Raw genomic sequence first — 24,422 nt, 5'->3', positions numbered from 1 at the left:
GCAGGCACCTCCAAATATATTGCCATCTGGTTCCAAATTGCTAAACAAGGTGTGAAACTGAATATCTTAAAGTTATCTAACTGTTGCTACAAAAAATAGTTAAAAGACAAACATGTTACATATCTTAATTTGCATATCCTCATATGCGTGGAAAATCCCGCAGAGTATTTGCTAAGGTATTGCACCCATGCTGTTTTCAGTAAAGAAATATTGTGGCTTTTGAAATTCTGTGCAGGCACTATGGGCATATAAAATTATTGACTGATTTAAAGTCAAGTTATATTTACCTGATAGATTTAGCCATAGCCAGCCGCTGTTAGGCTGCATCCAAATGAATCCATTGTTTTGTACTTATACTGAAAGTGGAGGCTGTTCTCCTGTTGAGCAACTTGAGGTAGTCTTCACTTCAAGGTTGTCATCAAGTTTCATCAACAGTGGTAGACATCTTCACTATCAGATTCGGAATCGGAGAAAGCATAGAGCTGTTCATATGATTATAATGTGTATATATAAATTTTGGATTAATGTGTATATATAAATTTCAAGTTTCATCAATAGTGCCATCGATCCTTGACCTTTTGATCAATGTGTTTATATACTCCGTTGTATATGTTTTTTTTATTTAATATCTTGTTGATTTTTTTTCATAAAGTCCGTAGCGTTAGCACGGGCATTATACTAGTTCCTATCAAAACCTTGAACTCTACTTCCAGGAGATGAGCAAAGGAGAAGTCATTGAATTTCCAATGGCATTTGTAGCCACATAAGAGATCATGAAAGGATATATGTATTACTATTCATCGCATAAACAGAAGGGTCTTAAACCAAGAAACAAACTCTAACCAATTAGTATATGGAGTGATGGAAGAATATCTTTCTCCCACCTTTGATAAGATGGAGTAGCTTAACTGTAGGCTGAGAAGAGAGAACTACAGCCATCCAAAATATTGTTAACAGTTTATACTAAAAAATCATTTGCACATTGAGGGAGTAAGCAATCGAATAGAGAACTACAGCCATCCCAGCCATCCAAAATGGGTCATAACCTAACTAAAATATCCACATTAGATTCTGCACAAGATGCAAATACCACAAAATTAAGCAGCCTCATTCGGGTAACATCGCAGAAACAATTTGATAGGCTAGCGGATACACTGGTTTAGACACACTCTGGTTCGGAGAAAAGATACGTTCATGCATCACTCATCAGATGCATCAGAGCCGTTCGGGTCATAGTCCAAGTCCTTAGAATCGGATTTACTCCCACTGGATGCCATAGAGTCATCACCGTCTGATGGCTGCGGTGATGGTGGTGGCGACGGAGTGGTGGCGGTTGCACGTTCACCTGCACTGGTATCCGAGGAGTGCGAGGTTGCCGAGGGATAACCAGCTGCTGAAATATATCGATGCCCCCCGCCTCAAGTCCTACAGGAACCATATCAATATCAACGCCCCCTGCCTTAGGAGCTTCATGAACTACACCCCCTGCCTCAGGATCTTCATGAGCTACACCCCCTGCCTCAAGTCCTACAGGAACCATATCAATATCAACGCCCCCTGCCTTAGGAGCTTCATGAACTACGCCCCCTGCCTCAGGATTTTCACGAACTGTATCCTCATAGAAGACCTTCAGACCCTCGATCTTTTCTCTAATATCAACCTGCAAAACAATCAAAGTAAGAAAGATAGCCATTATATTATAACAGTATGTTAGGAAACAAAAAACTTACTCCATCGAATGAGTTCTAAAAAAAACTTACTCCATCGAATGAGAAGTTCTCATCTTCTTTGAGGTTCCAAATAATAACTTTGGCTTCTAGATCTTCCATCATTTTTGGGAAAAAATCAAACAACATTTTTCCTCTTGCAACTCTGTGATGATCTTCAACAGAATGGACATCAGAATTGGCATTCAGATACCATTGGATTTCATGACATGCATTATCAAGCATTTCCATTCTTGTTACAATGTCTTGGCGTTTCATAGAAACAGCTTTTGCTATAGTGATTTGTTCCTTGACTAGTTCAAAAGCCACAGAGGTATCAGAGGGTCCTATACAAAGAATTCAGAACAGTCAAAAATTAAAACTATGTACATAAGCTAGATAGATATCCCTCGAAGCAGCGACACATTCTTGACACACAGCTGGAGCAGATAATAGATAACAGATAACTTTGGTTTTCAGGAAATCGAAGCAATGACACATTCGTGACACACAGTTGGAGCAGATAATAGGTAACAGATAACGTTAGCTTTCAGGAAAAAGTATTAGTTAATACAAAGGTGAAGGATTGGCACAGGATTTTTGGAGGATTTGCCTTTGTAAGGATTTTTTCCTATCTAGCCCTTTTGTTCACAGGAAAGTAAAGGAATATTTCCTTAGGATTGCATTCCTATGGTATATATTTGACACAAGCTAGAAGAATTGATCTTTCAGTCTTTCCTCCCAGGTTCTAGCTTGTGTCACCTATGGAATATTTCCAGGTGCAGCAATTGTTCTAGCATGGTAAGATCAATTGCATATATCTTAGCTAGAACAATTGCACAAGAGATCACACCTAAGGATATATCTTACCATGCTAGACAATTGCATCGGAGATCTCACCAGTTGTTCAGCAATTGTTCAGTAATTATTCTCTGATCAATTGTTCAGCCTGAGCAATTTCAGTGAACAATTGTTCAGCAGTAGGGTAAGAACAATTGCAGTACCAGCTGCTCAGCAATTGTTCTCTGATCAGGCTAGAACAATCTTCTATGGAAAACTGCTTATCCATAGGTGACCTAAGGATATATCTTAGCTAGAACAATTGTTCAGCACTTTGATACTAACTGGTGTGATCTTTCCTATGCAATTGTTCTAGCATGGCAAAATCAATCTCCTATGCAATTGCATATATTACTTAAGCTGACAATTACTTGTAGCAGTAGGGTAGCATGGTAAGATTAACAATTGCATAACTTCAGGATGTTACAGTTTGATACTCCTATGGAATATTTCCTTATTTCCTTATTGCTGCATATATGTATAAGCACATGTAACTGGAAGTTTGCTGTTTCGAATGCAACGGCTAGCTGTTCAAATACAAACTGTCGTACTACCAAAGAACTTCTCATTTATTTTCCTGTGTTTGTTACCGATTGGAGAAACATGACATATCAATTCCCTTTTTTCTATTCTATCCCTACATTTTTCCTATCCTTCAATTCAAAGGGGACTTTAGCAAAATTCATTTCAGAACAGTAAAAATTTAAAAACTATATGTAAGCTCAGTAGATATCCCTCGAAGCAACGACACATTCTTGAGTCACAGTTGGAGGATAATAGATAATAGATAACTTTAGCTTTGAGGAAAAAGTAATAGAGTTAATACAAAGGTGAAGGATGGACAGGAAACAAAGAAATTATTAGAGAGAGACAGAACAACCATGGCCATCATATTTTCTAACAAAACCTTATTATCTACTTTCAAAAATAAATTAATACATTGTTACCTTGCCCAGCAAAGGGAGACTCGAGATGACTCCTTTGATAAATCTGATCCAATTTCGATTTCTTCCTTACAATCATCTCAGCCACGATCTTCTCAAGTCTAATAGACTCATTTTCTGCCTGAAAAAAAAAGAGAAAAGAATTGGATATGTTTGTTTAAGATCGGTAGTTTCAAATAAAACAAATTCACATACTTACAGTTTCAAGGAAGTCTTGTGAAACAGCAATGTGTTCAGGTATCTCATCCACTGACTCGGACTTAGCATAAAGAAGTAATGGCATGAAGTTTAATTTCTCTTCCACAGAAACAGATACGATTGACCAGTATGATATCACAGAGCCTGCCAATTTCTTCAACTGGTAAAAAAGTACAAAAAAGTTCAGTACATTTATCTTACAGAAGTGTTATGATGCAATAGAGAAGGACAACTACCTGTACAAATCTCTCTGTCCTCTCCATTCTATCCATCTACATGAAAACAATTATTCTTTTCTCAGAAACCTTGTGACACGATAGACTCGAACAAAGGAAAATTTCACAAAAATAAGCATGAAAAAAGGAAAGCAATAACATATACACATCCACACTGAATTACATAAATTCTAAACAAAATTAGGAGGTCAAAACAAGACACAGAGAAAAGGATAAATCAACAACAAAAACTACACACATGCACAAGATGCAAATATCACTCAGATATCACCAAATACAGGTAATGCAAACACTACACTCATATAATCCATTCTCCCACCATATATGTGGACTTAGATCGGATAATAACAAGAAACAAGGAAGATAGTAGCTGCATTTTTCACCCGATTGCAAAAGCATGTCTCAATTTAGGTAATGTATATGAACAATGCATGGTAGTAGTCTGATCCCTGATGCTCTGTTCAATCGCTGAGGAAAATAAGTTCAGTCTATTAAGGTAGTAGTCTGATCTCTGATGCTCTGTTCAATATCTGAGGAAAATATCATCCTATTGTATGCCAAATTTAGCTAATGTGTACTTCAAAAATGTGAAGTTTCAGTGGAGAGGGTACAAGCAATACTAGCAGAACTGGAGCTGTATCTCCAGCAGTGCTTATTAAGTGGATGCAACACCCACTCCTGCTGCCCACCCTAGGTATAATACTGTTTGGAAATTTGGATCAGTAGTTGCATATTATTTAGTATTTACTGAAGCCAACGTCATTTATGTTTAAAACTTTTTAAACAATCTTTTGTGTAGGCCAAGTAAAAGATGACACCATATTCAATGTGTGGAAATATGGTTTTAGTGTTGGACAAGGATTTAAATGTGTGTTTTGTGGCACTTCCAAGAAATCTGGAGGTGCACCATGACTAACGAGCATCTAGCTTGGGTGCCAGGTGATGTCGCTTTTTGCGAAAAGGTGCCAAGTAATGTGAAGCATGCTATGTGGAAGAAGCATAAAGATTCTAAGGATAGGAAGAGAGATTTAAAGAGGACCAAAAAGAGGTTGGAAAATGCTCTTCTAAGTGAAATGGGTGGAAAAGGAAGTCTTATGTAGCAAGCAACGAGGAGTAGCAGATGCGCTTGCTAATGGCATTATCAAGACCAGATAATGATTTGCAGCAAGAAGAGGATACGAGGCAGGCCTGAGCATGGATCTGATAGTTCATCTGCCCCAACAGCTAATAGCGGATCACGCAGGATACCTCCAACTGTACAACCAAGGATTGATTCATTTGTTACAGCTTCTAGTTCTGTCCAGCCTAGGATTGGCACCACCTTGAAGGAAGGAGTGGAGGATAAACTTGCACAAGCTTGGTCCAGATGGTTTCATGCAAATGACATTGCAGGGATAAAAGCTAACTGTCCTTATTTTTGAGCGGCAATGAGGTTGACTCAAGAGTTAGGAACAGCAAGTAGGTTGTTCGGTGGGAGTGACATTGATGGCCCATGTTTGGATGCTAACTATAAGAGCATTGAGGAGACTTATGAGGTCTTTAAAAGGGATTGGAAGAAATATGGTACATATTCATGGTGTATTGACATGGACAGATACGATGGCCCATTCATGGTGTATTGAATGGTACGCATTCATGGTGTATTGACATACAGACATGACTGGGAACATAGATAAGTGATAAGTCCATAATAATTCATAAAACGAGGCCTGAAAAAGATCATCCATAGTTCAAATTCAGAGACAGTTCATAGTTAAAATCTTGAGACACAAGATTACACAGCTAATAGAGAAATCCTTCCTTCCTTTTTGTAACATTGTGCAAACAAAACTTCGCCCGAAATTTATCCGAAATTTCTCAAAAAAAAATCGGTGATATCGGTCAAACTTTGGCCGAGTTTAAACATGCTGGTTTACACGGTATTTTCGAAATTCCGGCCGAAATTTCGCGAACGGTCGTTTCGGCCCAAGCCGAAAAAAGATGCAAAACAATCTAAAACCCTATTTCAATGAACCCACGCGTCAGGATTCCTGATCAAACTCTGCGTTCTGACGAGCCCAAAAAAGTCTCTAAACCCTGACCGAATCCAGTAAACCTAGCAACAATCTCCAAACCCTCCAAACCCTGATTGAACTCAATGAATCTAGCAAAATCAGTGAACCCTCAATAACTTCGATCAGCAGGTACGCAAAAAATAAAACACCACGACGGCGAGGACATCGCGAACCGAAGTTTGGAGGCAAACCGCACCGGGGGCAACTAAGCCACACCAAAACTGGCTCATGGAGAAACAGAGGCAAAGGGGAGGACACGAGGAGTACGGGTACCTTCGTCGAGCACGAGCAGACGCGCGGCTTGCCGAGTGCGGCGATGGATCGGAGGAGGAGGGCTCCGCGCTGCCCTGCCTCCCCTCTCCTTCACCCTCCCGAGTCGAGGCGGTGCTGCTGTGCACGAGTCGGATGGGTTTGGCCAATGGGTACGTTGCGCCGAGCGGCGGCTCCTTTTGCCGTGACGGCGGAACGTGCGCGTTGTTGCGCTCGTGGCTCAGCCGACTCCATAACGCCATATGGCCCATACACAACGTTGGTTTATTGGGCTGTGTTATTGGGCTGTGCTTCATCCAACGACGGGATGCAGCTTTTTTTTATCTTTTTTTTTCTTGTAATGGACCTGTTTTATTTTTGTTTTCTTAGAGCAACTCCAGCATCTTATATAGCTAAAATTAATAGCCAAATTTTATTGTCTAAAATAGAAAAATTATCCAAAAAGAAGAGGTTCACAATAGCATTGCTATTTTATAAAGTTAGATTGCAAGTGTCTGTGATTAGGGCCTTGTTTACTTCCAAAAAATTTTGCAAAATAGGAATAGTAGCACTTTCGTTTGTATTTGACAAATATTGTTCAATTATGGACTAACTAGGCTCAAAAGATTAGTCTCGCCAATTTCGACCAAACTGTGCGATTAGTTTTTATTTTCATCTATATTTAATACTTCATGCATACGTCTAAATATTCGATGTGACGGGAAATCTGAAAAATTTTGCAAAATTTTTGGGGAACTAAACAAGGCCTAGCTATATATGGCCACCAAAAATCAAGGAATATTTTACAAAATCACATAGGATCATTTTGTTACACAAATCCTAAAATAGCCTCCACAAGAAAAATAGCCAAACGGTTAGAGTTGCTCGAAGAAATTTTTTATAAAAATTGTGTTGTAATCTTCGGCCAAAATCTATACCTATCTATAAAGAGCCAAAATTTCAGTTTGCCAAATACTTTCTTCTGCCCATAATCCTGTCCGGTTAGGATCGCCTCCTGTGCGTGTTCGGTTACGATCGCCTCCTCCCTCCAAGGTTTCTAGAAGCCAAAAACAAAATAAAAAACATTCTAGGGTTCCTAATGCAAAATCTCATATTAGAGAAAAAAATAAAAAATTTCTAGAATTCCCAATGTAAAATCTCCAATTTATTTTTCTTTTATTTTTTAAATCGGCTGAAAATTAATAAATACATAGTAATTCATAGAAAAATCTAAAAATTATAAAACAAATTTTGTTCAGCTCCACATATGTAGATCCATGCAGTAAACAAAAATTATCACAAATTTTAGTACACTTTTTTTTGGAAATGCTTGCCTATGCTTTTTACTGTAAAATTAAAATTATAGTTATCTTGCTTCAATTATTATAAAAATTTAATGGTAGCCTATTTAATGTGATGCTTGATTCATATTTCATAGCAATCCTAATCTAAATTAAAAAATAATGCTAGCATCAAACTTCTCATGTTTTAATATAATACTGAGGCATATTAAGAGGTAATATTAGAGTGAGATAAAATTTAACTATTTTCTATTTTTATTATTAAATAAATATGTTTTAAGCTACATATTATTGTAAATATTAACTATCTAATACCATAGATGTTATGGTTATCAATAAAATAAATTATGGACTTTAAATTTTATAAAAAGGATAAATATAAATAGATATGTAGCATTATGTCATCACTTTATAGGGTTATTTGATGTTTTTCTTCCGTTGCAATATTACCAAATTGAGGAAAAGCAATTTTTTTTTAAAAAAAAATTTGTGGCCCCCGGCCCCCACTCCTCCCATGGCTCCGCTCCCCGTCCCCGTCCACCCGCCAATCGCTCCCATCTCCGTCCCGCCGCCGCCACTTCCTCCGTCAAGGGCGGAGGCGAGGCCGACTACGAGGTCTCCGATGACCACCGTGCCGCGTGGGAGCGTCACGAGCAATCAGTGCAGGAGCTCCTCTAGCAGCGCCGCGCCTACGCCATGGCCGTGTGGGCCTGCCTCTGCCGCCTCGACGAGCGTGAAATGGAGCGCCACGACCGCCTCCGAGCCCTCATGGTCCGGCTCGAGGCCGATGGCTAGGTCGACCGTCTCCTCCGCGCGCAGGAGGACGACCACGCTGCATGCACCGGCAAGGAGGAGCAGATTCAGTACCCCTTCTTCACCAAGGGCACGCAGGAGCTTCTCAAGGCGCGTGTCGACATTGCACAGTACTCGCTGCCCCGTGCCAAGGCCAGGATTGAGATGGCCAAGCACTGCCACGAGGATTCCGATGAAGACCTATAGGCGGAGGCCGAACTCGTCGTGAAGCAAGCTGGGGAGTTTGTCCTAGAGTGTAGCGAGATTGGAGATGATCGCCCTCTCATCGGCTGTTCCTTCTCTTGTGGTGCATCAATGCTGGCTACAAGGTACTTCCTCTTAATCATACGGAATTACATATGCTTTGTTCATGTATGTCTCAAACAAATGCTGTGATGAAAGGATGTTGAGAACTGTTACCTATTAATTGTATTATTATGTGGCGGTTGTGGCTGTGGCTTTTGTCACTAACTGCGCCGCTGGTTTTGCTTTGGATTGCACTGAGCGACAATAAAAGTGGACTGATCTGACGTGCTGTTTGATGGATTTGTTCCCTCATGTGATGCTTTTATGCTTTCTTTACGTAATATTTTTCTCCTTTTAATTTCTATACATATTTGTATATCATTTTTTACTCTTTTCCCTCCACTGTATATGAAGATTTCTGATTTTTTTTTATGGGACGTCATTTTTTTCTATTTCTTCTCAAGGTGATTTCCGATATTAGTTTGGTAGTTTTGTTTGTTTTGGTGGGGTTATATTTATTTGATTCAAGGTTGGACTAAACTCACTTAAATTTTACAAAAAGTGTACAATTATCAAATAATAAATTCTATACCCCGTTGCAACGCACGGGCATGTTTTGCTAGTAAGAACAAAATGTAAACTTGTAAAAAATGATGTTGCTTTTTATTTTTATTCGGATTTGGATGGCTAGACGGTATGCCGTCGCGTCGATGTGAAAGTGGAACACCAATGGAATAGACAAACAGAGGATAATATAATGGCAGCTCTTATCTTCGAAGGAAAGGCTCCTAGTTTGACCTCTCTTATCTAGTTGAATGATCAACTCAACACTCAGTAATATTCTTAGAAGAAGGAAAAAAACTTCTGCAAGAAGGATACAATTGTGTACTTTGTCCCGACAATGTCGTCGAGGAAAGACTTGAGCATTAAGTTTTTTGATTGTCTAGCTGTTTGGCATCACCTGGATAGATTCGGTCAATCCTATTCAAAAATTAATTATTGAAAGAGAAGCTTCTCCTCACTCTTTCTTCATGGAGATATTCATGATCTCGGCATATTGTATTTAGTTGGAACGTAATGGTCTTATCTTTGAAGGAAAGGCTCCTATGTTGAGCTCCTGGAAAGCTAGGAGCCTTTCCTTCTAAGATCTACTCATGTGTGAATGTAGCAAGTGTTATTTCCTTCGAAGAATACATCATGTGATAAAATGAATTTCATTGCACATATGTGAAGGAAGAATATTTAGTACCCAAATAAAAAAATAAAGAAAATGAATTTCACTCCACATATGTGAACGTAATTGTAGATCATCCAACAAAATTGTATTTTATATTTTATGATTTTTCTATGATTTATTATGATTTTTTCTATGATTTATTATGATTTTTTTAAAATAGTTGAAATAAATTTCTATCTCTATCTCTACAACTAAAAAATGTCGATAGTTTTCGTGCACCTGGCTTTCACCACGTGCTTGCGACCTGTGTCTATCCGGCTTTCACCGTGTGCCCTCACTTGATCTTCGCCCTCACGAAAAGGTCCTAAAATGGCTAGAAGAAGGGTGAATAGCCTATTTAAAAATTCTATAAAGCACTAAAACAAATGATTAGTATAACAAAAGGCGTAATACAAATTTGCTCTAGCTATACAAGGATTGCAAGCCACCTATCTAACAATTCTAATTGCTACAATATCTATGTTCAAACAATAACTAAGTCACTGCTTACATTAAAGAGCTATCTAAAGTTTCTATATAAGAAAATAAGCCACACTAGTTTCCGAGAATGTAAAAGAGTAAGATGTAAACTTTTAGTGGATTAGCTTTGTATTTATGCACATGTTCGTATAGCATTCACCCTTTGAGCTCAGGGGTGGGTGATAGAAGTTGTGTAGGCGTGGTGCTTAGACAATGTCTATCTGCGAATGCATCCTATGTTCCGGGCCATGTGGTAGATCGTGAAGGTGACAGCTTCGTTGAGTCCTATGTAATCAACTCCCCGAATATAGGACTAGTAAGGCAAAGTTGCAGGGTGATAATCTTGCTATATTCCTAACCCATCTTAGCAATGTCTCTTGTGCATGGATACAGGTTAAGTCATGACTATGATTACTAAATATAATTGCACTAATTAAGGTAGCTCAATGACCTATAGTTGGAATAACCCTAGGAGTTAGTCTATATTTTCTAGTTCTTTCTATAATCACGCCCAAATTGGAAATGCTCGGTGGAATCCTTCTGAGACATGTTGACTTGTTATTAATTATCCTTATTTATGATATAATTGATCCCTATTTTGAGTATTGATCAAGTGGAACTCTTATCACAAGTGTAAGATATAGCTTTTATACCTCCAAATGCCTTCCTAGTGGTAAAATTATAAATAATGATACATGGAACTTTCCTGGGTGAAATGCTACAACGGGTGTATTTTATTTGTGTGCTTGCGAATAACCTTTATTCATTTTTCTATAGTGCCATGATTAAAAGTACAACTACATCTTTTGGTGTTGTGTTGGGGATGACAACCTGACTTAAGCAATGCTAGGAGATGTCCCGAATATTTCTAATGCCTTTACTAGGATAGAGTTTGAATTTCTTATTTGTAATCGTATTAGAAATATCAACAGTGGCCTCCTACACCTCGACTACTTCTGGCTCCTCGGGCTCGGTCACTGTTTCGTTCTCCTGCGAGCCTGTATGATGCATATGCTTAAGTAAGTAGACGAGTGAAAGTACACATGATGCCTGATTATGCAGATGGTCAACGAGAATGGTCATGATTGACTAAGTACTTGTATAAGTAAATACTTCTTCCCTAGTGAAGGGAGAGGATGATGCAACAACAATCATTACTTATTTCTACAAGGTAGTCAACATCATCGAAGAACATGTATTGTGGCAGAACCTCCTAAGTGTTTGGGCCCACCGACACCTGTCATTGTCCCAAGGACCTCTGACGGTGATGCCGGGGATCCTCCCACTCCAGAAGTCCGATGAGCATCTCAGGACGCTCATCCCACCGCTACCTGTGGAGTATCAAGCGAACTCATCCTGACCACTAGCGATGGTCAATTAACGAGAACTTCTTCTTCTCTCCCTTACAGGATAGCAAGTGGCCACCTTAACACCAGGATCACTCGTTGCAAAGACATTGCAGTATCACAGACGATATAAGATCAAAATAATATTTCAGAGTAAAACAGCGGAAGTGTTACATAACTTAATTTACAAAAGGAGTTCTTCCAAATAGTAGAGTGTTATTACAAGCCGGATCCAGCGGAGCAACTTAAACTTTAGCACAGAGATTACAAATTTATAGACCCTGCCCATGGGTCACGCTCACTCTTCCTCGTCGTCAACCTCGACGACGGACACACAACAGGGTCCGAAACAAGTCGGCTCCTGAGCTTCACCTGCAACAGGGGTTATAAAACCCTGAGTACGGGAGTACTTAACAAGACTTACCCGGTAGAAAAAGAGGAGAAATTAGGAATGCAGGCTTAGGGTAGACAAGGAGTGGCTTGAGCAAGGAGCCAAGGTGTTTTGCTGAAAAGCTTACTAATAGTGCATCCTTACTTTCAAGTTTTACCAGCGAATTCCTCTCCTCAAGAGGCCGAGGAGTTCGATGACAGTCTATCTAGTTGCTTCTCACAGACAAGTCTGTAAGTTTCTAGTCCTTAATCAAAATATTATTTATCCAACGGCCATAGCTTCATGTCACTCTGAGTTCAGGAATTGGGATCCGAACCTCATGAGACATTTTCCCCCTTCTCATTTTATCACTTAGTTGCATAATTATCTACGATGAAGGTCGAAGGAATTGAGTCTCCCAATCGGGGAGCAACGACGATTCGAATCGCTTAGCAATCCAGCTGGAGTTCCTAACCACCCGACATATGTAGAACCAAATCTTGCATATGTCAACCCAAATCGAGCTCTCCCCAAATTTGACTAGGTTTGCGGCACCCGAGAGCACAGTACCCCACCATCCTACAGCCGATCTAGATGTTTCTCGGTCATCTCAGATCCGTAAGGTGGGTACACGCTACTCTCGCCATCGCTCCACGCCCAGTGCGCGAGTAGCTGTTCGCATCGAGGGATCACAAGACCGGGCTTACCGAGGGCAAGTGGCTAGTACTATAAATTCTCAACCTAGCAGGCCATCAACGGACCGGTCCTTAATCGACACAGTTGGAGACACTACTTTAAGACTCCATTCTTAAAGCAAGTCCACCGCCGGTCTCAAATTGAAACATCATTGAGCATAAGTGTATTCCACAACAACCCTTCAAACTTTGTTTGAAAACCTATCTAGTAGCAGGGCTAAGCATCACTACGCAGTTTTCAAAATAAAACAGGTGCAAAGGACAATATAACAAATATCAAGGTAGTAAATGCAGTAAGTAGGTTAACCCAATTCTCAACTACCTAATGCAGCATTTTCAATTCATAAGTGATAAAAGATTTAAAACATTCAAGGAGGGGTTAATGCATCCGGGGCTTGCCTTGGTTGCAGAGCTGAGAGGGTTCCTCGGAGACTTCCCAAGTCTCGGATCCTACTTCCTCGAACGGAGCACCGACCTCGGGGTTCGGTTCAACGGTCGCTCCTTCGGTCACGTGCACTATGCGCAAAATGATGAATGCTCATGATATGCATATGACAAATATTTAAGAAGGACCAAGTTAAATACAACTGGCCTTCTTGGTGCAATGCAGACTAAACCACAATTAAAGTTGTTTAACATCTTAGTGTCTTTACCCAAGAGGCTGCATCTGTAAACTAAGATTCCTCTTAATTCATAATTACCCTAAATTAACTAATTATTAATTCTTTTTATCTTAATTAAATCTTAATTAAATATTAATGACAGTAATTAAGCATTAATGCCAAACAATAATTAAATGCCAAAGGTCATTAAGGTTAATGACCTCAGGTCACCACACAATCCCAAAATCACTCAAACCCTAATTTTGAGAATTTAACTAATTATTACCTAATTATTCTAGAATTTATTATTTAATTACTAATTAAGGGTTTAATAATATTTTACTCCAATATTATCCAAATGCCACTAAATTTTGTGTGAAGCCAGGGAAGAATATTCAGAGGCATTCTACAAATTTTGGTGATTTTTGGACATATCAAAAAATTATTAAAATTCATAGAAATTTTATTTACTAATTAAAAGAGATAATTTTTATACACATGCAAACTACCAGAAAATAGAACCTAATATTTTCCTATGTTCTAGTCATTTTACAGAACCTACACAAAAATTTCCATGATTTTTGAATCAATACATGATTTTCTATTCAAATTCAAATATCAAGCATTTTTAAACAAAAAGGAAAAAAAGAAATCACACTGTGCTACGCGGCCGGCCCGCTTGGCTTTGGCCCAAGCCGGCCCACGCGCTGAACCCGCCCCCTCCCCTCTCTCTGCCAGACGCTGACGGGGAGGCCCCACCCGTCAGCTTCGTCTCCACCGCGCACGGCGGCTCGGCCACGGCTCCGGCCGCCGTTAGCGAAGTTCCCGGCCCACGCGCGCGTGCGCACCAGCCTCGCCTCGCCTTCGCGACTCCATTGCCATCCCCTACCCACGCTCTACTCTCTCCCTTCCGCCTTGGCCATGCAAATGGCGGGCGGCCGCCATAGCCGACCGCGAACCGGCCACTAGGGCTCGGTAGGGCGCAAGTGAACGTGCGAGAGAGCTTCCACGAAGGTCAGAGAGTGTGGTGCTCACGTTGCGAGGCTCGAGAAGGTAGCCGAGGTCGCTGGTGACGGAGACGGTGTCGTCGGGTGGGTGCTCTAGCTTTAGCGAGGTCGTTCCGGTGGACCTGTTCATGTCCAGGGAGAAAGAGCAAGCGCATGAGCATCAGGGGAACGAGAAGAACTTGAAACGACCGCTGGCAAGGCGTGATACCGACTGGAGCAGCGTGTCCACGTGAAGGGTTCCACGGCGGCGGTCCTGGACGGAGTTGGGGACGACGGCTCGGCTGGAAGCCTTAGGGGGTTAGAGCGCGCGGCGAAGGGTCCAGGAGGTAGCTAGGTTGCGGGCGAAGTGGATGCTGCACACTAGGGAGGTGAAAAGGGCGTGCTTGCGGCGAATTTCGTGGTGGCGCTGGTGTAGCTCGTCGGCGTTCTCGGAAGCAAACGGGGGCGCGTCGGCCGGTGGAGCGGCTTTATACCCGCGTAGAGCAAGCACGGAGCTTCCACGTCGCCTGGCGGCTCTGGCAGGCGAGCAGCTGCGTGCTCGCACGCATGCGCGCGGTGCTGCCCGAGCGGCGGCTGCACTGGACAGGGGGCCGGTGATCCTCATCGGATCACTGTAGCCGTCCCTATCCTCCCCCTTTCTGTCTTTTTGTGAATTTCGACTAAAATTTGAACTAAAGTCCAAAATCTGTTAAAACAATAGTTGTGCAGAATTTTACAAGCTACAAAATATATTTTGGTGCCCAAAACTGATTCTAAGTGGAAAATGATGAATTTGCCAAAACAGTTTGAAATTCAAATTCCAATTTGGGGGCAAAACTGATTTGAATTGGGGCAGAGTAGAAATTCCAAAATTACTTTTGATTTTTCTCAACAACTTGAAAAACTCCCAACATGAAAGTTGTTCAACTTTTTGAGCTCTACAACTTTCATGTTGGTCACTTTTCAAAATTCCAAATAGATTTTGAATTGGAGATTCAAATTAGAAAAGGGACACTTCCTGGAAATTTGTATTTTCAAAATTACTTTGAATTTTGTATTGAAACTTCAAAAACTCAAAACACCAAAGTTTTACATCTTGACAAGATCTACAACTTTGCTTTTGAACTCAACCTCAAATTTTGCTTGGTTTTTGAATTGCACAAAAGGGGCAAATCCCGGGTTTTAAAATCAGGGTTCCCCCCCCCATTTCCTCGGAAATCTTCCACCCTAGGAATTACACAACCAACACAAGCATCAATACACAATATAAGCACACTTTAATTCCCTAAGCACAAACAGTCAAAATAAACTTATTTTAAATTGATGCATAATGATGTGCTTAACAGGTATGCGATGCAATGCTCATGATGACATGATCTAGTTTTAGTAACCGTAACATCGGAGATGTTACATGTATCCTAACCATAAACTATCTACTTCACTCCTATCTGCCTCTACCAACACAAACCAGCAGGTTTTGTAATGCTTCAAAGATACACCAAACCATATATATTACTTTCAAGTTCACATAAAACAATCCTTTATTTATTTAATTATTACTAGGCCTATAACAGCAACATATATTTCTGTATTCAATAATTCTGTAAAAATTACAACAGCTCACACATAGGTAACATAATCTAGCATAAAAATTTCACTACATCTAGGTAAGTAACATGGCCTACACAAAAATCACAATTATACTAGGCATAAATAATGGAAAATACCCTATACATGCAAAAGTTTCAAAAAATAGATTTCATATTTTTCTCAATTACTTTATAACATAGGAAAGCCCTACCAAAACATAGATCTCATGCATAGATTATTTATTGAAAACCTTAAACCATCATCATGCAAGCATTTAATTCACTAGTAATTATTTTTGTATAGTACATATCAGGTTCCATATTTTTCACAGAGGCTAAGGCCCTGTTTAGATTGGAGATGAAAATTTTTTGGATGTCACATCGGATGGTTTTTAGAAACTAATAAAAACAAATTACATAGCTCGTCAAGAAACTGCAAGACAAATCTATTAAGCATAATTAATCTGTCATTAGCACATGTGGGTTACTGTAGCACTTAAGACGGGTTACTGTAGCACTTAAGACTAATCATGGAGTAATTAGGCTTAAAAGATTCGTCTCATGATTTTCAACCAAACTGTGTAATTAGTTTTTTTATGTATATTTAATGTTCCATGCATGTGTCTAAATATTCGATGGGATGGATGAAAAAATTTTGGGTGGCAAACTAAACAGGGCCTAAATAGTAGTACAAACCTAAAACAAGAATCACTGATCCATATTTTATTTTCTACATATTTTCTAATAAGTCAGCATTTTAAGATTTAAATAAATCTCTATAAAAATGTTCCACGAACATAACATGAAAGCACACCAAACTGTAGATCTATAAATATAGAACACAATAAAACTTGTTTCATCATTTTTGGAGCTCTAGAAATTAAGTTGTGGATTTTACAAGCATTTAAACATTTCTGAAATTCATTTTCTTAAAAACTCCCAGCCCAAAACGCTACACACCCAAGATATGCACCCAGGGTGGCACCCAGAGACTGACATGTAAGTGCATTCGCCCCCGATGTGGGTTTTGATAATTAATGACAACTAAATTAGGGACTAACATGTTTATCGAGCATAATCTACAGGTGTTAGTCCATTGATGGAATTGAACGAAAACATTCGGTGAATTATAGCATCCCTAAATTTCCAATGGATGAACGGTGTTTCGACTCAAGTGGCTACAAAGTTTTTATTCTTTGTTTGAGTTATAGGAAACGCCGCACTATCAAGAGGGATGCAAATCAAGTTGGTAAGATGAGGATAAGGGTGCTCAGGTCAATTTACTTCTTGCGCTTGAGAGACACACTTGCACGCACGAAGCACTAGGAAATTTCTTCTCTGCCAGGGTGTCCCGGTAGTACCAACCCTCAGGGCCGGTGGTACCGGCAGTGCCAGCCTTACTCCTGAGTTTTGCGAGAAAATGAACTACCGGTAGTACCGGGCTCGGGCCGGTGGTACCGGCCAGCACCAGTAGTACCGGTGTGAAACGCCGGTAGTACCGGCAGGCCAAATCTGCGCTGACTTTGGTTGCGGAGATTTGAACTGCCGGTGGTACCGGCCTTCCACCGGTGGTACCGGCAATGGTCGGTAGTACCGACAAAAGCCCGGTGGTACCGGTAGGCTTATTTCTCGCAAATCATAGAGACTTCTTACCGTTAGATCTGAGGTAGCCGGTGGTACCGGTGGTTGCCCCGGTAGTACCGGCAGTTGTTCAGGACCTGTGTATAAATAGCTCTTCCCTCATTTCTAACCGTTAGCTCTCCCATTCCTTCAACTCTACATCTGAGAAATCAGTCTCCAAGCTTTGTCTCACCCACTCTCTCTCCCTCTTTGCTCCTAGACTTCACTCCTTGAGAGATTCGAGCTAGAGAAGTGAGATTAGAGAGTTGGGAGCTTCGATTTGTGACTTGAGCACTTGGATTCTTCGTCTTGCCGGTTTGGTTTGCATTTGTTACTCTTGGGTTCTTGGAACCCTAGCCGGCTAGGCGTTCTTCGTGGTTGCCCGTGTTGATTCATTTGTGAGGGCACCCCGAAGTGTTTGTATAACCCTTTGATTCTTAGTGGAAATCTTGAGCTAACCTGTGTGGTTGCTTGAGGGAGGAGACCTAAGTGGTCGGACCTTCGTGGTCACCTCAACAACGGGGACGTAGGAACTCCTTTGTGGGGATTGCCGAACCTCGGGAAAAATATCTTGTCTTGCTGTGGAGGTAGCATCGACTACCCTTGTTCTTGTGTTCTTCGTGTTCTTCCTCTCTACTCCCTTTCATAGGTGAACAAGGGCCGATCTACGTTTTGGAGAAGAACCGAGCCAAGGGGAACCTCAACATCACCCTCTACTACATCTAGGAGAGTGGGGTAACTCTCAGATCTGAAATCAAAACTCAATATACTCTGATTTCGTAGCTCTCTTAGGGCGTCGGTAGTACCAACAGCTGCGTCGGTAGTACTGGCAGTCTTACACCAGTAGTACCGGCCCAAACTGTCGGTAGTACCGGCAGGCATTTAACTTCCGCATCTTGAGTTTTTGAGTTTCAGGTTTTTAAGATACGCCTATTCACCCCCCCCTCTAGGCCAATTAGATCCTTTCAATTGGTATCAGAGCTAGGTTCCTCGTACAAACGCTTCACCGCGTGAGGAGCAACATTGGCCAAGATGGATCCAATAGCACAAAAGCAAATTGTTGATCAAATCACAGCACAGATCACTGCATCCTTGCAGCTGCAGCAACAAGAGCAAATGCAGAAGATGCAAGCAGAGCTTGACAAGATGAGAGAGCTCCTAGGCAAAAAGAATCATGAATCGGGTAGCAAAGATGAAAATGAAGATAGTAGCAAAACATCAAGGAACTACAACAAAGCTAGCTTTGACTATGGTGGTTCAAGCAAGAATCTAACCTTGCCAATGATCAATCCTGGAAAACCACCTCCATTTGATGGTGTAAGGTACACCGATTGGGCTCATAGGATGAAGCTACATCTCATAGCCACAACATGTTGGGAAGTGGTGGACATTGGAGTAAATCCGCCGCAAGATCCAAATGAGTGGACACTTGAAGATGAGAGAGACTTTCACCTAAATGCAATGGCAGCAACCTTGATCTTGCAATGCCTCACTCCGGAGGACAACAACAAAGTAAATGGTATGGTGAATGCAAAGCAAATCTGGGACACTTTGAAGGTGTCATTTGAAGGAGATAAAAGTGTAAGAGTTGGAAACATTGAACTCTTACAAAGTAAGATTGAGAATTTTTGCATGATTGAGGGAGAAACAACAAAGGCCATGTTTGATAGATTCATGTCCTTGATCAACCAAATTAGAGCACTTGGAGCAACAACATGGGATGACAACTCTGCAGCAAGAAAGATATGTAGGGTGTATAGACAAAAGAACAATATGCTTGCCTCCGTCATTATGGAGAAAGACAATTACCACACGATCACACCTCAAGAGATGCTTGCAAAGTTGATGCATCATGAAGTCTTGGATGATGAAGCTAAGGAAGCAATGAATCAAAGAAACAGCATTGCACTCACAGCATCACATGGAAGTGACTCAAGTCATTGTAACAAAGGGTGTTGTGAGCATAAGCATAATGATGATGATGATCTTGATAAAGAGCAAGCTATGCTAGTGGGAAACTACAAAAATTACTTGAGAATGAAGAAAGATAATGTGAGGAGATATGGAGGAAACAAGCCATACAAGAAGAGGTTTTGCTATGAGTGTGGTGACACTGGCCATCTTGCGGCCGATTGTCCTAACAAAGAGAAGAAGTCAAGATACAATGAGCAAGGTGACAAGAAGTATAAGAACAAGAAGAGAGGTGAAGCACATCTAGGCCAAGAATGGCAATCCGACAGTGATAGTGATGATGACAATGACAATAAGAAGAAGAGTATGGCTACTCTCGCCATACAAGAGGCATCTTCCTCAACAAACATCTTCACCAACAATGATTCATCGACCTCTCTCTTTACTCGCACTTCTTCATCACCTAGACTCTTCGCCAACCTCTCCGACGACGACCATGACACTCCTACATGCCTTATGGTAAGAGGAGATAAGGTACAATTTGACTCTCCTACTCACACCACTAGTGAATATGATAGTGATGATGAAGATGATGAAAACTATGCATCAAATCTCATTAAGAAATATGGTAAAGCTGCTGCAACTAAAATCCTAAAGCTCATATATGCTAAAGATAAGCTTGAGTCATGCATTGAGTCGCAAGGGGAATTGCTCCTAGAGGAAAGGGAGAAGAACCAAGGACTTGAAGCATGTCTCTTCAAGAAAAAGGAGAGGACTGATAAGTTGAGTGTAGAATTGTCTTTAGCCAAAGATGCTAATGAGCGTTTGTCTAAGGGACATTCTTTACTTAATGACTCTTTGGCTAGACTAAAGAATGATCATAGTTTGGCTCAAGAAAGCCTTACAAGCTTGACAACTAAATATCATGAGCTTGAACTAAACTATGACAAGCTTTGGACTAGCACCTCTACCATTTCCAAGGATTCCAAAGCTTCAACAAGTAAAACCTGTGAAAGATGCTTAAATGTTGATATAAATGCATGTGTTACTAACCTTGTTGAGCTAGCAAAGAAGGACAAGGAGATCCAAAGATTAAACACAATTGTCAAGATTGGTTGCAAGTGCAAGGACAAGCAACTGGCAGATGTGTTCAAGGCATCAAGGCACCCCATAATCAAGGATGGCCTCGGTTACAATAGGTACAATGGTAAAGCCAATGGAAGAAACATGATAAATGGGGTGGCTTGTGTGAAGTTCAACAAGAGTGTGCCTCTTGTTGATCTTATTGACAAGGTGAACAATGTTGCTACTCCTACAAGTCCACTTGTAAACAACAAGAACATCAAGAAGAAGCAAGTGGAGGTGCCCAAGCAACAAGTGCCTATTTCACGCAATCACATTTGTGATTACATGTGTTGTTGGGACAAGGATGGCAAGATTGTTGTGAAGTATGTGGGTGCCCTTAAGAAGAGACAAATCTTAAGGAGTGTTTGGGTGCCCAAGTCTTATATTTCTAACCCTCTAGGTCCCATCTCGGGACCTAAAACAACAGCTTAATCTCGTGTTGTAGGAATACTCCTCCGGTGGACCAAAATGGGTGCTTGATAATGGATGCACCAATCATATGACCGGAGAGAAGAACATGTTCACCTCCTTTCAGCCAATTCAAGTTGCATGTGAAAGGATTGTCTTTGGTGACAATAGTAAAGGAGATATCCTTGGTTTGGGTAAAATTGCTATCTCAAATGATAATTTAATTTCAAATGTATTACTTGTGAATTCGTTGGGATACAATTCGTTATCCATCTCACAACTTTGTGAGAAGGGTTACAATTGTCTCTTTACGGATAAGGGTGTGGAAGTCTCTAGAAGGTCGGATTCCTCTGTTGCTTTTACGGGTCAACTTAAGGGAAAGCTCTATCTAGTTGATTTCTCATCTAGTAGAGTGGGGTCCAAGACTTGTTTAGTGGCAAAATCTAGCATGGGCTGGTTATGGCATCGCTGTCTAGCTCATGTTGGGATGAGGAACTTGGCCGATCTTCAAAGAGGTGGATACATCTTAGGACTAACAAATATTTCTTTTGAGAAAGATAGAATTTGCAGTGCATGTCAAGCAGGAAAGCAAGTTGGAGACAAGCATCCCACTAAGAACATCATGACTACATCAAAGACCACTTGAGTTACTTCACATGGACTTATTCGGACCCAATGCTTATATAAGCATTGGAGGTAACAAATATGGTTTTGTAATTGTTGATGATTCTTCTCGCTTCACTTGGATGTTCTTTTTGAGAGATAAAGGTGAAACCCAAGGGATCTTCAAGAAGTTTGCAAGAAGAGCTCAAAGTAAGTTTGAAGTGAAGATCAAGAAAGTGAGAAGTGACAACAGGAGAGAGTTTAGAAACACCAACATTGAAGCTTTCCTTGATAAAGAAGGCATCAAGCATGAGTTCTCGGTTCCATACACTTCACAACAAAATGGTGTTGTGGAGAGGAAGAACCTGACACTCATTGAAGCCATAATAACAATGTTGGATGAATACTAGATTTCACAAGAAGACTATTGGGTGGAAGCCGTCAACACGGCATGTCATACTATCAACCGCTTGTACCTCCACAAGTTGAGGAAGAAAACCGCCTACGAGCTTCTAACCGGTAAAAAGCCTAAGGTGGACTACCTTAGAGTTTTTGGATGCAAGTGTTTCATACTTAATAATAAATCCAAAAGCTCTAAGTTTGCACCAAAGGTTGATGAAGGTTTCTTACTTGGTTATGGTACTAACGAACATGGCTACCGTGTCTTCAATGAGACCACCGGTCAAATTGAAATAGCGGTAGACGTGATTTTTGATGAAAGCGACGGCTCTCAAAAGGAGCAAGTCAATGCTGAAATTTTAGGTGAAGAAGAACCATCTCATCAAGTGATCAAAAAGCTTGCTACCGGTGAAGTGAAACCCGTTGAAGAATAAAAAGATGATGCACATATGCAAATTCCTCGTGATCCAAACTTGCATCATGGGTCAACCAATGCCCATGATGATACTTCCACTTCAAGAAGGGGTCATGACTCAAGAGAACAAGCTAGTCAAGATCCACCACAAGCTCAAGACCCAACCAAGGTGGTGATTGAGACAGTCAAGATCTTGATTCTCTAATCAACCAAGACTATGAAGATGAAGATGATGGTCTAATTCAAACAAGAACAGCAGTGCCTCACCCAAGAGTTCATCACTCCATCCATTGGGATCATCCCGTTGACAACATTTTGGGAGACACACAACGAGGGGTAACAACACACTCTCGTTTAGTTGGTTTTTGTGAATATTACTCTTTTGTCTCCTCGATGTTGCCAAACAGGGTGAAGAATGCTTTGGAGGACCCAGATGGGGTGATTGCCATGCAAGAGGAGCTAAACAACTTCACTAAGAATAAAGTCTAGTCCTTGGTGGAAAGACCCAAGCAAAATGTGTTAGGTACCAAATGGGTCTTCCGTAACAAAGAAGATGAGTATGGCATGGTCACAAGGAACAAGGCACGATTGGTAGCCAAAGGTTTCAGTCAAATCAAAGGTTTGGATTTTGGGGAGACCTATGCACCTGCAGCTAGGCTTGAATCTATTCATATATTACTTGCCTTTGCTGCTCACCATGATTTCAAGTTGTTTCAAATGGACGTGAAAAGTGCATTCCTCAATGGCCCCCTCTCTGAAACCGTGTATGTGGAGCAACCGCCGGGTTTTGAAGATCCACATCATCCCGATCATGTCTACAAGCTTTACAAGGCACTTTATGGGCTCAAACAAGCCCCTAGAGCTTGGTATGGTTGTATCAAAGATTTCCTACTCAAACAAGGGTTGAGATTGGAAAGGCCGATCTCACTTTATTTACTCGCAAAGTCAATAATGATATTTTTATATGCCAAATATATGTCGATGACATTATATTTGGTAGTACTAATGCGGACTTCAGTGAGCAATTTAGTAGGATCATGACCAAGAGGTTCGAGATGTCCATGATGGGGGAGTTGACATACTTTCTTGGATTTCAAATCAAGCAACTCAAAGACGGCACGTCCATAAGTCAAACCAAGTACACCATCGACATGCTAAAGAAGTTTGACATTGACAAGGCCAAACCCATAAAGACACCAATGCCAACAACCGGACATCTTAACCTTGATGGAGACGACAAGGCCATTGATCAAAAGGTATATCATTCCATGATTTAATCTTTGCTTTACCTTTGTGCATCTAGGCCAGTTATTATGCTTAGTGTGTGCATGTGTGTATTCGAATAGGCAAAAACTCTTGTGAAAAATTGTGTAAATCTTTCAAAATCTATTTTTCACAGCTCAAATGTGTCCATAGTTATGTAATGGCTTCATGAAATCTGGACAAATTTGAGTTGGTTTGAGTATACTATGTGGTTCACCTCCTTTAGAATTTCTGCTCACTGGTTTTTGACCTCCTGCAACTTATGACATTCAAGCATAACTGGAACACAGAGGTTATTTGTCAGTTTTGGGCCACAGTTTACATTGATGTAGAGCACAAGATACTTCACTAGATGACTGAGGACCTTCACTGTCAGTATGATTACCGCCAGTTCTCCCACCTTTTTGGGTTTGATCACCATGTCTGTGATGCTCCTAGCTTATATGGTCATTGTCCAAATGGTGTGGGCAGGGCTGATTTCATTGAAGCAGCCTGATGATGATCCGACTAAGGCAAATGGTAAGACAGAAGGTCTAAAGCCCTATTTCTATGTGCTCAACAATTTGCTCCGTGCTACTATTGACCCAAATGTTGGTGATGCTACTTCAGTTCAGAATCATACTCCAACCATCCATGTTTGCTTTGGGCTTAAGAAGAGGTTCAGTGTGACAGATCTCTTGTGGCATCACATTGAGGAGGGTTCCTAGACCTCCAACCAGTCCTTCCCCTATGCTCTGTATCTCATGTATATCATTGAGCAAGTCATTGGCTTTGCATTCTAGCAAGACAGTAAGCACCTAAACTGGAATGTCAGATGTATTTAGGCTA

The 24,422-nt window shown here is 40.7% G+C and overlaps 1 protein-coding gene across 2 annotated transcripts; it reads right to left on the bottom strand.

The window, feature by feature from the left end:
- Positions 891-6,398, bottom strand: LOC8085113 (65-kDa microtubule-associated protein 3). Of its 2 annotated transcripts, XM_021447298.1 has the most exons (7): positions 6,252-6,398; positions 3,925-3,960; positions 3,690-3,848; positions 3,494-3,611; positions 1,761-2,053; positions 1,520-1,660; positions 891-1,417 (listed from the first exon to the last, which is right to left on the bottom strand). In XM_021447298.1, exons 2-7 carry the CDS (start codon positions 3,958-3,960, stop codon positions 1,193-1,195), a joined length of 972 nt encoding a protein of 323 aa, XP_021302973.1. In that variant the 5' UTR covers positions 6,252-6,398; the 3' UTR covers positions 891-1,192. The 2 variants fall into 2 exon arrangements, with proteins under 2 accessions (XP_021302973.1, XP_002439774.1); XM_002439729.2 differs by having other exon boundaries at positions 891-1,660.

Source organism: Sorghum bicolor, chromosome 9, assembly GCF_000003195.3.
Source record: "Sorghum bicolor cultivar BTx623 chromosome 9, Sorghum_bicolor_NCBIv3, whole genome shotgun sequence".
NCBI classification, from domain to species: Eukaryota; Viridiplantae; Streptophyta; class Magnoliopsida; order Poales; family Poaceae; genus Sorghum; species Sorghum bicolor.
This window is presented reverse-complemented; position numbering and strand designations above follow the sequence as displayed.